General features: G+C 71.2%; 1 protein-coding gene across 1 annotated transcript; it reads right to left on the reverse strand.

The window, feature by feature from the left end:
- Positions 1-762: 762 nt before the first annotated feature.
- On the reverse strand, positions 763-12,754 carry SLC29A4 (solute carrier family 29 member 4). The gene is made up of 11 exons (XM_036013970.1): positions 12,614-12,754; positions 9,178-9,357; positions 7,509-7,637; positions 7,192-7,305; positions 6,553-6,681; positions 5,592-5,666; positions 4,345-4,592; positions 3,579-3,720; positions 3,291-3,478; positions 2,245-2,485; positions 763-1,494 (listed from the first exon to the last, which is right to left on the reverse strand). The coding sequence occupies exons 2-11, from the start codon at positions 9,344-9,346 to the stop codon at positions 1,352-1,354; spliced, it is 1,578 nt and encodes a 525-aa protein (XP_035869863.1). The 5' UTR covers positions 9,347-9,357; positions 12,614-12,754; the 3' UTR covers positions 763-1,351.
- Between the last annotated feature and the right edge of the window lie 262 nt (positions 12,755-13,016).

Below are 13,016 nucleotides of genomic sequence, written 5' to 3' on the forward strand. Positions count from 1 at the left end.
CGTAGGGGACCCTTGGATGGCCAGCCGCCCTCCCCAATTCTCCCTCTAAGGAACCCACGTCCAAGAGTGGACAGACCTTACTTAGTCTTTGCGGAACCTGAGGCACAGGACAGTGTGGGAGTTTGTCCGAATCTCACTGCTCGGCGAGAGAACCTGGTTTGAGCCCAGTATGCTCAGCCTCACTCACTCAGGCCGTTTCTAATTCCCCGAGGGGGCGGGTGGGGGGGGAGCTATCGCTCCTCTTTGTCTTTCTGTTCCTTCAAGTGGATGGGGTGCAGCTGTTCTCCCAGACCTGAGAGCCTGCAAAGCCCCAAAGCTCCCAGCCCCCACTCCTTCCCCCAAACCTGCCCGGGGCCTGCCAGCTGTGTGGGGCCCCTCATCTCCCTGAGTGACCCCGCCCAGCCCACAGACCAAAGGTGGCAAACACACGGCCCGCAGGCCGAATCCGGCCCTCCGCCTTGTTTCTACCGGGTGGCAGCTCGGAGCTCCTTGCCCCTAGTTAAGGAGCAGTTGCACGTACTCACACAGTCCTAAATGTCATTCAGCCCTTTGAAGGCAACCTTGAGGCCGATGGGGCCCCTGGTGACAGTGAGTTTGACACCCTGCCCTAGACGCTTCGGATTTGGGGGCCGGCAGGGCGCTCTCTGGATGGGAACACGAGCCCCAGCTCTGTGGCAGGTCTTGCCCCTCCCTTGGGGGGCCCCTGCCCCGACCCTGGGGGCTGAGAAGGCAGCGTTCACCCGCAGACAGGACTCGGAGGCAGCCGTGGGGCAGTTTCTCTGCCTTCGTCTTTTAATGGCCAGTGCGGTACAGTTAGTGGACAGACAGGTGGCTGGTGGGACACAGAGCGGTGGAGCGGCGGTCACAGCTGTGCCGTGGGCAGGGAGGGGCAGGCCGTCCTCCTGGAGGGCCCCCAGGGGAGGAGGGGCTCAGTCAGGGGCTGTGGGCGGGATGGTTGGGGCCCAGGGGCCCTCAGTGCTGACCTGGCAGTGGGGGTCCCCACGGGGGCAGTGGCTGGCGGTCCGCTCTTCTGAGTGGGGATGGCTGTGAGTGGCCCCCACAGAGCCCTGGACGCAGACAGAGGGCGAGGCGTGGGCGTGAGATGAGACGCAGAGCACAGTGCTGGGCAGAGCCCCGGGGTGGGGGCAGTGACACGCCCGAGGCCTCTGAGAGCTGGCGGAGCCCTGGGGCTGCAGTGCGGGCGGCCGGGCCCAGAGAGGGTGGCGTTGGCACGGAGGCGGCCAGGGCTCGCAGGCACGGCAGGCTGGGGTGGGGAGGGGGTCTCAGGCCCGGGGGCCCCGGTGCGGGTCTCGGTGGCCCTCCCTGGGCAGGGCAGGGCCGGCAGGCCGGCTCAGAGGCCGGCGGGGAAGGAGGCGTTGCCGGCCGAGGACTGGAGGCAGCTCCGGTGGCCGTCACGGGTGAGGCTGTAGGTGCAGTAGGCCACGGCGGAGCCCAGCGTCAGCCCCGTCATGTAGGACACGGTCATGGTGTTCCCTGCGGACGAGACCGGAGCTGGCGGGGGCGGGCCGCCTGCTGCCTTCTGGGGCCCCAGCAGCTGTGCGTGCACACAGGCAAACCCCCTCCATGTGGCCCCTCGACGGAGGGCCAGAGCGGAAGCCCCGGCCTCTCGGGTGTGAAGCGGGTGAGGGGGCCGGCACCCGGGGAGGGGCGGGGCGAGGACAGCTCCACGTGGGGCCCGGGCCCGGCCTGCTTCCTGAAGGTCATGGGTGGTGTGGGATGTCTAGTGGGCTCCGGGGACCTTCCGTGTCTGGAACCCAGCTCGGGCAGCCCTCTCCCGGGGGAGCTCCCTCCCCCTCTCAGCTGACGGCAATACCACCTTCCCGCCGTGAGCCCCCAAACTTGAGACGGCTTTTCTCACCCGTCTCTCAATTTGTCGGCTGGCCCTGTGGGCTCAAAACAGGATCCGGCGCCTTCTTCCCAGCCCCCCCCCCCCCCCCAGCACACACAGCTCTTCTGCCCTGGGGCCTGTACTCGGGCTCTCCCCTCCCTGTCACATGGCCGGCCTCCTCGCCACTTCCCCCTGGTCTTCGCTCAGAAGTCACCCCCTCAGTGAAGCCCCTGGAGGTGGCTCTGCTGGTGTCATGCGCCCGACTCACCCCTCCCCTTTCTCTGCTTAACTCTCCCCTGCCCTTCTTTGGCATTTGTCCGTCTGTCTCCTCTGGGCTGTCAGCCCCACCCAGAAGCGCAGGAGCACCGCCCTGTCACCGCGGCCCAGGGCGCTACCTGCCAGCTCCCGCTGCCGGGGGCCCACTTTGCCGGCCGCCAGGATCATGGGCACGCTGCCGAAGTAGCCGTTGCTGATGCCCATGAGCAGGGAGAAGACGCAGGGCCAGGCCGGGTGGCGGAGGGTGGGCGTGCCGCTGGGGTAGACGCACAGGATGAAGAGGGGGATGAAGACCACGCGGAGGCAGGCGCAGGCCAGCAGGTGCGTGCCCCGCCAGTCCATGGGCAGGGCGGCCAGGATCTGCAGGGCGGCAGCAGGAGTGTGGGCCCCGCCTCCCCCATCTGCCGTGGCCGCCAGACACACCCCCGTCCCCGGGCAGTCCCAGCTCGGTCCAGCTTTGTCCACGAAAACCCACCAACCCCCGTTGCAGCAAACCAGTCCCTGGCCCGTGTCCCCATTCAGTCCCCCAGGACCCTCGCAGGGTGGGGCTCTAGACCTCGTCTGAGGAAGGTGGCCACCGAGCCCAAAGGGACAGGCCCCCCGAACAGGGGGAGTGGTGGGCCAGAGGGTGGGGGGGACCCACTTGCTCTTTCAGGAGACACAGACTCCAGTGGCTCAGGCCTCCCAGCTGGGCGACCCCAGGCAAGCAGCCTCACCCCTCTGAGCCCCGCCGCATTCCCCCCTCTTCCAAACAGGGCCCACACAGCAGGCCTGCAGAACCCGCAGCTTGGAGCCTCCAATCTTGACCCCTGACCCCTGACCCTCCCCCCACTCACAGCACACATCAGCCATTTTAGGGGGCCCTGCCTCTCTGGGGCACTCCTGGTACTGTCAGAGACCCGTCACCCAGGGGGACAGGAGCCTGCCTTGGCCTCCAGGACACAGGTAACCCCAGGGCTGGCCTGGGGTCCACCCGGGCCACGCTCAAGGCCACAGCTGGGGGGGGGCGGGGCACATGGCTGGGCTCCACCCTCCGCACCTAGGAGCCTTGCGCATCCTTGGTGCAGGGCCCACCCTTCCCAGGGACATCTCCTTGGCGCCCCCGGTGGCCCTGGCGGTCTGCTGCCCCCGCCTGCGACAGCCCCCTCCCCAGGGGGCAGCCCACCTTGCCCACGAAGTCGGAGAGGTTGAACACGGCCATGATGAGGATGGGCAGCCACTCGCCCAGCGCGCAGTGCCGGATCTCGGACTCCAGCCCCGGGAACAGGCACAGCGTGATGAAGTAGGTCACGGCGATGGACAGCATGTCGGCCCAGATGACGCGGGCCACCATGTACCGGTGCAGCAGCAGGGCTGGGGGGGGGACGACCGGGGTCAGGGGTCAGCACCCCGCCCCACCCCCCGCCTGAGCGCCTCCCACGGGCGGGGCGGCGGGCTCGGGCCCGGCCCCCACCTGTGAAGGACGGCCAGCTCCGCTCCGCCCTCGGCCGCGGCACGTCGAAGCGCACGTAGGCTCCCCTTCCGCGGATGACCACCTCGTGGGCCGGGCTGCCCTTCGGCGACGCGCTTCCGGCAGGGGCTGGGCCCCGGTCCTCCTGGGGGACAGAGGGGGGCGGGTGGGCGCCTCTCGCGGCCCCCCCCCCCCACGGGGCTCCTGCCCGCCTCTGAGCCTTCGCAGCTTCTCCCTCCGTTCCCAATGCCTTTCCTGCGGCCGTCCCACCGCCCTCCGCCCACGGGTCAGGCTCAGTCCACACCGCTCCTCAGTGGCCGCCCTGACTGGGAAGGGGGCCCCTGGCCTCCATTCTTGTCCGCCCCGCCCCACCCCCGTGCCCGTCTCCGGGTCTCTGCGCTCCGAGGGGGGAGCAGTGTCTCTGGCTCACTGCAGCGTCCCCAGCCGAGGGCCCTGGTGGTGGCCGCACCGACTATGCAGCCCCGCTGCCACCAGAGGGCGCCGCGGCGCCCTGGGACGGCACTGGAGGGCCGGCCTGCCTGCGCATGGGGCTCAGGCCCCAGCCGTGTGGTGCCACTGGGGGATGGCACGTTGGTCGCGGGAGGAGGGACGCCCCGTGGGACGGACCCGGAGACCATGGCACAGCCAGGCCGCCCCGGGGGACCCCCGCGGGGGCTGGGTAGAGCTGGATCCCGGGGCCCCGGGCTCCTTCAGGCGTCGCGGGGGGGACGCAGGCGGCAGCGGGGGGGAGGGGGGGCCGCGGACTTACAAAGTGGATGTCCTCGGCAGCCACGTCGTGGTGCACGCGGTAGCCGGCGCCGAGGCCCGGGCGGCGGTCGCGGGGCCGCAGGGTGTGCTGGCGCACGAAGCGGCTGCGCCGCACCAGCAGGTGCAGCAGGAGGCAGAGCAGCTCCAGGCCGGCGGAGACCAGGAAGAAGATGAGCGTGCCCGCCCGCTCGTCCGGCAGCAGCAGCTTGGTGAGGATGCGGCTCAGCGAGACCATGACGCCGGCCGTGCCTGCGGGGGGGCAGGGGGGGCGGGGAGAAGGGGGGCGCGGGCCTGGGACCCCGCCCGGCCCCTCACCCCCGCACTCCCACCCCAGCCGGCCGGGCCCTGCCTGTCGGCCCCACTCCCCCCGGCCCCTCCCGCTCCCGGCCTCCACCCTGTCCGCCCCGCCCCGCCCCCACCCCAGACCTCCCTCCCGACTCTGAGCTCGCGCCGGGGAGCACGTGTCAAATGCCTGATGAGGACACAGCAGGGATGACACTCGTGGGCCTGTATTCCTGGGACTCGGTGGGGAGAGAATGCTAACAAGTCAGCAAAGTGCCAACCGCCGTGCGGGGCGGGCAGTGGGGGCGGCAGAGACCAGGGAACGGGCGTCCTGGCGGGGGGTGGGGGGGGGCAGGGGTGCTTCCTGCTGAGAGGAACCGCAGGCGCCGCTGACCCGGGCCCCCAGTCCCTGCACAGAACGGAGGTCGGGGACATCCGGGGTGGGTGCCCTGGTGTGCGGGGCTGGCTGAGGGTGGTGCTGCCCCTGGGCAGAGGGGGAGTCGGCCGCCTGGGCCAGGGGCTGAAGGGCAAGGCCAAGGCCTCGGGGTGAGTCTCGGGTTTGAGCACATGGGGCTGGGCACTGAGCTGGGGCAGGTGGGCGGCGGGGTGGGGCAGGGTTCTGGAAGGTGACTTTGAGAAACTGAGGCAGGGGTGCCAGCAGGGGCGGCCCGTGGGCGGGTGCTCCAGGGACAGCTGCTGCTTAGGTGCGGCTCTGACCTCAAGGCGGGGGTAGGGCTAACCCTTGCACGCACATGCAGACACACGCGCCGACACACAGACGCACACCACACACAGGCGCAGGGCACCAGCCCCTCACATCACAAAGGTCCCCGTCCCCAGCCGGCCAGGCGGGCCCGGCCCTTGAGACTGGCCTCGGTCCAGGAACGTCCTGTGGGTTCCCCAGGAAGGGGCTTCTGAACCCCCAGCAGCCGGTGACCCCCGTACCCCAGCACTGCTGATACTCACTCTCCCCAGTCATGACGCCCTGCGTGTACCTCTTGGGCAGCATCCCCGTGTACCCGTAGAAGCTGGATTGCTGCACTTGAGAGAGAGAGGGGGCGGGGCAGCCGTGAGACACCCCCGGTCGGCGCGGGACAGAACGCAGCGGGTGTGGGTGTGGGGAAGCGGAGGTTAACGCCGGCGGTGGCAGGGGCGTGGGGCCCAGCCGCCCCGCAGGGCAGTGGAGCCCCCTCTGGCCACCAGGTGGGGCGCGTCCTGCCTCCCACGTGCCCGCCCGGGGGCAGCTGGGCGCCTCGACTCGTCTGCCCGACGAAACACGAGTGGACACGCCACACGCCACTTCTGGCTGAGGCAGAGAGGAGCCCACGGGGACTTCCAGTCTCTCCCTCCCCTGACAGTGGCCGCCCGAGAGGCCTCCTGTCACCGACGGCCGCACGCAGTCAGCCTGCGCTGCCGAGGGGCGCTGCGTGGAGCCCCGCCCACGAGCTGGGCGTGGGGCGGGGGCCGGAGAGAAGTCTTGGCCTCGCAGCCGCCGAGCCTCCTGGGCTCGCTCGTTGCTGCAGCCTCCTGTCCTGACCGCCATGGGCCAGTGAGCGCCCTGGCCGGCAGCTCGCGGCCAGGCCGGTGCCTGCCGGGCTCAGCCCTGGGCGAGGCTGGCAGCCTGGCTCTCCTGGCCCCTACCGCATTTTTTTATTCTTTAACAGGACGGGCCAGAGGGCCCTGCCTGGCTTCAGGACGTAGTGCAGGAAGCCTTGGTTTCACTGACAACAAAGGGCTTCCTGGAGGAGGCATCGCGAGAGCTGGGCCTCCAAGCTGGTCGTCCCCATGAGAGGGGCGGGGGCCGGGGAGGACCAGCCGCTCGCCCCGCATAACAGGGCCCCGCGCTGCAGCGGGGCCAGGTGGGATGGGCGCCGCGGGCGCCTAGGGGCTCAGCCCCCCGCCTGCCCCACCCCCGCCCCGTCCCTACCTGTGCAGCCGAAGGCCACGGTGCCCACAGCGGCCAGGTTGATGGCGTAAGCCTGGTCCCGCGAGAAGAGCTGCAGCCACACGTCACAGATGCTGATGAAGAGGAGGGGGCCCAAGGCCAAGAGGTAGCCTGTGGGCGGGGGAGAGAGGGGCGGCGAGCGGTGGGCCGGGGCTCCCACGCGCCCACCTCTTCCCTGGCACCGGTTCGGGGGTGCCCTCTTCCTGCCGTCGGTCTTAATGCGTGGAGAGCGGGGGACACCGTAGGGGTCTGAGTGGGGTCCTGGGAGACTTCCTGGAAGAGGTGCTGTTTGAGCGGACCCCTGAAGCTGGATGTCAGCAGAGAGGCGGGGGAGGGAAGGGCTCAGGCCCCTAGACAATGTGGGGCCCACAGACCTCCCCGGCGGCAGGTAACGTGCTAGTGGGCGCTGTGCCCGCCACAGGCCCGGGCCTTATCTTCACACGCAGAACCCCACAGGGAGGGGCACCCACTCTACAGACTAGGGGGGTGTGGGGCGGGCGAGGCCCGGGAGAGCTGGGAACCCAGGGTGGGGGCGTACCCGCGGTGACCCCGGTGTGCGGGGAGGGGTGGGGGGGCGTACCCTCGGGAACCCCGGTGTGCGGGGAGGGGCGGGGGGCGTACCCGCGGTGATCCTGGTGTGCAGGCTCAGCCTCTCCACCAGCACGTTGTTCAGCAGCACCGCCGCCAGAGCCACCAAGATGTAGGTGAGGCTCATGTCGAACACAATGGAGGTCCCTGTGGGGGGCGGCCAGCAGCAGGTGCCCAGGGGGAGCCCCCACGCCCTGCACCTGCCCCACCAGGCACCGCCTCCTCACCTGAGGGCCCAGAGAGGGCGAGGGGCCGCCCCGAGGCCCTCAGGGCAGAGAGCCGAGCCCAGACGTGGGCGGGACAGGCTCCCCGGGCAGGGCCCTGCCTGGGGGGCGCCCGCAGGGACTCACCTGGGAACTTGTGGTGCAGGTAGTCCACGTCGGTGATGAAGCTGTTGTAGGGCAGCAGGAAGCCCACGCCGGCCAGCAGCATCGCGAAGTAGATGGCGTGGTAGCGGTCGTTGGGGGCCGGGCCCTCTGCTGCTGCCCCGACACCCGGGTGAGAGGGCGACCGGGCCGCTCGTGGCCACGGCCGCCCCCCCGCCACGGGGCTGAAGTCCACCACCACCGTGGCCACAGCCCACCACCAGCCCCGGCCACTGTGTGTGGCATCCCCGCCATCCCATGCACTGCCCATCTGTCACCAGAACCATGGCCACCTTGGCCACCACCACGGCCACCACCATCACTATGGCCACTTCCACCAGGCCCCCCCAGCATCATGGCTGTCACCATGGCTTCCGTTGCTCTCCACAGCCATGGCTGCCGGTGCCACTGCACCATGGCCACAGTCACAGCCACTGTGCCCGCCTTCGCAGCCGCTGCAACCATGGTGACCGTCGCTTCCATTGCCAGCACCGTGGCCGCCACCCACGTCCACGGCCACAGCTGCCCCCGTCCTCAGACTCGCGCTCCTGGGGCTCCAGCCTGTCCCCACTCGGGAGAGCTGATGTCCCGCCCCAAACCCTGAGTGCGGGCATGTAGCTGCCCCCGCCCCCCAGAAGTGGCCCCCCGTCTCTGCCACTGTCCGTGCACCCCCCGCTGGCCCCACCTCTGGTCAAACCCTCAGCGGTCCAGCCAACACCCCCGAGGCCACTTCCCTTAGAATCACTGTGGTTGCCGTCCCCTCCTATGGCCACGGCAGCTGTGGCCACAGCCCCTCGATGTGGACTGCCACACCGGGCCAGGGGGCGTCTGGCACCAAGGGTGGGCCCGGCTGGGCCCTGTCCATGCACATGGGCACAGAACTAGAGGGAAGACCCCGTTTCCGGGCCTGGAGTGGGGTTAGTATAAACCAGAGCCCCCCGCCCCCGAAATGCGCTCTCAGGGACAGAGTTCAACAACATTTTGGGGTCCTGTGTCCGTGGAGAGTGGCACCAGCTGCTGCTCCTTTCCAGAGGGAGTCACCACGGCTCGGAGAACGGGGACTCCCTGAGGTCCCCGGAGGGGGCAGAGGGAGTGCGAGCGGCTGGGGCTGAGCCCTGGTGCGCCGGACAGGAGCCCCCGCGCTGGCCCTCCCTGCCGGTGACGCCGCAGGCGGCCGGCCGGTCTCCTCCGGCTCCGAGAGCCCGAGTTCCTGGACTGCGGCCTCGTGGCCCGGCCCAGAACAGGCCGTGCGCCCCACGGTGGCCCTGCCTCTGGGCACTCTCCCATCTCCACTGGCGCAACGAGGCACGGCTCGCTTTGGCCCACGAATGGGACCGACGTGACCTGTGTCACTTTAGAGAAGTGTGAGCACAGGTCGGAGGGTGAGTCACCATGCACCCTTCCACCTGGGCCGGGGGTCATGGGACCCCTGTTCCGAGGGCGTCTCCTCGGCCCGGCTCTGTGCCCGCACTGGGGACGTGGCCCGAGGGTGAAGGTGCCGAGACCCCCGAGGGGCCGGTGAGTTACTGCTCAGACCCCATCCGGCCGGCCCACGCCGCCTCCCGCGCTCGTGACAGCCTGCGGGCCGGTCTCTGCCGCTCCCTGGCCGTCTCTGCCGTGGACCAGACACACGCCCGCCCGCACCCCCACTCACCAGAGTCTGCGAGAGTCGGGGCTCCCCCGGCCGCGCAGAGCCGCCCCTCCGCAGCCGCCGCCTCCTCCAGAGGGCAGTTGTCGAAGCCCAAGCTGGTCGCCCCGCTCCTGGCCGGCGTGCCCGCCACCGCGCCGGGCTCCTGCAGGCGCCGGCTGCCCCCGGGGCCCATGGCGGCCCGCGCTGCGGAGAGAGGGAGGCTGAGGGAGTCCCTGCTGCTGTCTCGTCACCACCAGGCCCGTCCCCGCCCGCTCCGAAGCAGCGCAGCCGGGGACGCAGACCCAAGCCAGTGGGGCAGCTGAGGGGGGGGCCTGTGTGTCAGGAGGAGGCTATGACAGGGGCCTGCGTGAGGGCGGTGGCGGCGGGCATGGGGAGGTGGGGTGGGGGGTGGAAAGGCAGGCGGAGGAATCAGGATGCCAGGGCAGCGAGCAGTCAGAGCAGCAGGTGACACCCTCAAAGTCACTTCCCTCTGGGGGGAGGGACCCAGGTTCGCCCCCCCTGGTGGCCGGAACAGGGAGGGTTAGGGGATGAACCAGCCCCCCGCCCCGCTGCCCCGGTCTCACAGGGGGTCAGCAGGGTAGCCCGACCCAAACTCAGGCCGGGGGGACGCTCCGAGCCACTGGGCCCCATTCGGGGGGGGGGCCACCCTCGCTGGCGGAGTGTCCTCGCTCTGGTCTTGCCTCCATGTCCCAGCTCCAGCTCAAACCTGCGAGCCCCAGGACGGAGCTGACCGGTCTGCGAGGGAGAGGGCCCCCCCCAAGACAGGCAGCTCTGTGTGGGGAGGGGGGCTAGTTTTACCCAAGTCACGTATCAGTTTGTTTCTCTAACGACCTTCTGTGTCTATCGGACTGCAATAAACGTTCCCTGGAGAGCATCTGAGGCGGAGACGGGAGGCCACGTGCCGGGCCCCTGAGGGTGGCACCTCTGGTCTCCGGCTCCCGCATGCGTGGGAGCACCCATGGGGGAGAACCCGCGGGGGAGCAGGGGGACCACTTCCTGAGGGCCCCCACGTGCCCGGGTGACAACCAGTGTCTCTGAGGTGGGCCCACAGATGTCTCGGAGACGCCCCCCGCCTGCTCACTCCCTCCAGCCTGCCTGCCTCAGTCTCCCCACTCCCAGGCAGCTGGACAGGTTACCCAGTGCCCCCCCCACCCAGGCCCATGGTCCCCCCGCCTGGCTCCCGACAGGCTTGTCACTGGGGCCTGGGGGCTGGGAGCTGTCCCTGCTCCCAGGCTGGTCCTGGTGGACCCCGCCTGCTGGCTGGTGGGCTGGCGGGCACACGAGCACTGAGCAGGGGGCTGGGAACCCAGACGCAGCCCCCTCGGGAGCCCCCCATCCTGCGCTGGGGCCCCGAGCAGGACTCCGGACAGAGCTCAGCCTGGCTGGATGTGAATGACTGTGGCCTTCGCCCGGGCCACCCCCTGCAGGCGTGGGGACCGGGGCCCACCCGGCTCCACGCACGACCTGCTCAGGGCAGAGCGGGCCCAGCCCCAGAGGCCGCCCGCCCCCGACCCCCAGGGCCCGGCCAGCACAGGGTCAGAGGCGCAGTGCGCAGCGGGCAGACGCCCCGGGCCTCCGCGTGAGCTCTCCGCCCGGCGGAGACGCCGCGCCACGGGGAGGCGGCCGTGCTGGGCATGCAGCCGGAAGGCGGCCCCACCTCTGCCTCCGGCGGCTCCACCGGGCAGCAGGCAGCTGCCGCCCACACCGGCGGCCCCAGCCTGCCCCCACGCGCTCCTTCAGACCCGCTCCTGCAGGGGGTGGGGGCGCTCCCGCTCCCCCTGACAAGGCCCCGGGCCCCTCACACCGCGTCGCTGGCCTGGGCAGAGGACAGGCTGCACAGATGGCGGGCGGGAGCCGGGGTGACCGCGGGGTCGCCCCCACCTCTCCAGGCGGCCGGCCTCCGGTGCGCCCTCCCCGGACCCCGCGGGCTCCACACCTCAGAGGGCCCAGAGCCTCAGGTGGGAGCGAGCGCACCCCCTCCTCCCCGACCCCGGGTCCCCCTTTAATTAAAATCTGGAACGTGCACATGGGCTCTCCTCTGCCCCTGCCCCCCACCCTGCCGGGACCCCTCCGTGCCCGCCTTGGGGAGTCGCCGGGACAACCCACAGGTCGCCCTGGGCCTCAGTTTCCCCCTCCATGGCCTGGACAAGGAGGGTGGTGCCCCTCCCAAACAGGGAAGGCCTCGGCCAGGAGGCGCTGGCCGTCGCACGAGCCCCACGTCACGGCTCTGCTGGGGGCCCACGGGGGCTCTGACCCTGACCGAGCCCCAAACCCGGCTCACCCGCCACTTTGCAGAAAGGGCAGCGGAGGCACCGGGAGCCACGTGCAGGGGCCATGCAGTGGGGAGACCCCTGTGGCTCCCCCGTTTCAGCGGTGACTGAGGAGGGGACATGGGTTCTGAATGCACCCCAGGATGCTGCGGGGGTGCTGGGCGTCCACACCCCAAGGCTGGGCTGGCCCCTTGGGGGCTGTGCCCCGCCTGCAGAGTGTGTCCCCGTGGAGGGGACGGGGACCCTGGATGCTGGGTGGGAAGCCAGCCCGCCGGCCCTCTTGGGGCCTCACACTCCCTGCGGGCCACAGCCCCTGGCAGCTGGGCGCCCTTGGGTGGCCCCGGCCCCGCCACCCGCCTAGGCCGGTTCGGGCCTTCTCTGCTGCTCCCTCCGTAGCCGGGCCCTCCCCGCTGCCCGACTGCCAGCAGAAAAGTGGGTTCAGGATCCTTTGATCACCCCCCCACCCCGGGTTCTGGAGCCCCCCTCCCCCAGGACAGCTGACTGCACTGGCCACTGGCCACCGGCGCGGGCTGCCGGCTGGGGCGTGTGGACACCCTCCTCTCCCATCCCGGTTCCTGCAGTTTCTGGAGGCTCCCGGCACCCCCCACCCAAACTCCGCTGCCCGGTTCCATCAGCAATAAAGTTGGTTCCCGGCCTGCGCCCCCCGCCCAGGGCAGCCGCCCGGCCACTGCGAGGTGACCTCTGGCGGAGGCCGGCCTCTCCTCCAGGCTTTCCCCAGAGCTAGGAGAGGGCTGGCGGGGGGACGGGCAGGGGACGGGCGAGGGGACGGGGGAACTTCGGGTGAAAGGACCCTTACTTAGCCCGCGCCGCGGAAGGAGGGGGCACAAGACCCGGGCAGGCTGGGGCCCCGGCCGCTCTGCCCCTTCCCGAGTCTGTAGCTGCGCTCGCAGCTGGGCTGATGGGGGCGGGGGAGGTGGTGGCCCCGTACGGATGCTGCACGCGTGGGGTGGAAGCTCCCTCTTCCCGGGACAGGGGCTGGGGTGGGGGGCTTGGGTTCCCCAGGGTCTCCTGCCTGCGCCCCTGGACGCGGCGGCCCGAGCCGGCGCGGAGTGGGGCCGCGCGCGCTGCAGACAAAGGCTCCGACAGGTCTCCGCAGCCCAGCCGGTCCGCACGCCCGCCCGCCCGCCCCCTCCGCGGTGGCCTCTTACCTCGGCCCGGTCCGCCCGGGGGTCCTCGGCGCGCCGGACCCCTTCCTGCGCCCGCCGCCCCCGCGCCGGGACCCCTGGGCACCAGCGCCCCGGCCGGCTGTGCCCCGCTCCTCCCACTCCGCACGCCGCCTCGGGCCGGGCGCAGACAACGTCCTCCCTGGGCGCGGGTCCCGCGGCCCCCGGTCGGCAGGCGCGTCTCGGGGGGATCAGAGGCAGCGGCGAGCTCAGCCGGACCCCGCGCTCCGCCCCACTGGCAGGGCCCCGCCCGCCCGCCCGCCTGCCACCCCCCTTCGCCCCCTTCTCCGCCTCCTGGGCTCGCGGCCTCCGCAGAGGTGGGGACGCGGCGGAGGCTGAGGTCTCGCCAGACGCCGACACTCCAGGGAGGGTTTAGTGGCCGCGCAAC

Source organism: Phyllostomus discolor, chromosome 13 (assembly GCF_004126475.2).
Source record: "Phyllostomus discolor isolate MPI-MPIP mPhyDis1 chromosome 13, mPhyDis1.pri.v3, whole genome shotgun sequence".
NCBI classification, from domain to species: domain Eukaryota; kingdom Metazoa; phylum Chordata; class Mammalia; order Chiroptera; family Phyllostomidae; genus Phyllostomus; species Phyllostomus discolor.

Coding starts and splice junctions, on each gene's coding strand:
- SLC29A4 (XM_036013970.1), bottom strand. CDS start 9,346: ATGGGCCCCGGGGGCAGCCGGCGCCTGCAGGAGCCCGGCGCGGTGGCG. Junction 7,306..7,508: donor CCTGCACCACAAGTTCCCAG/GTGAGTCCCTGC, acceptor CGCCCCCCACAG/GGACCTCCATTGTGTTCGAC. Junction 4,593..5,591: donor GGGCGTCATGACTGGGGAGA/GTGAGTATCAGC, acceptor GCCCCCCCGCAG/GCACGGCCGGCGTCATGGTC.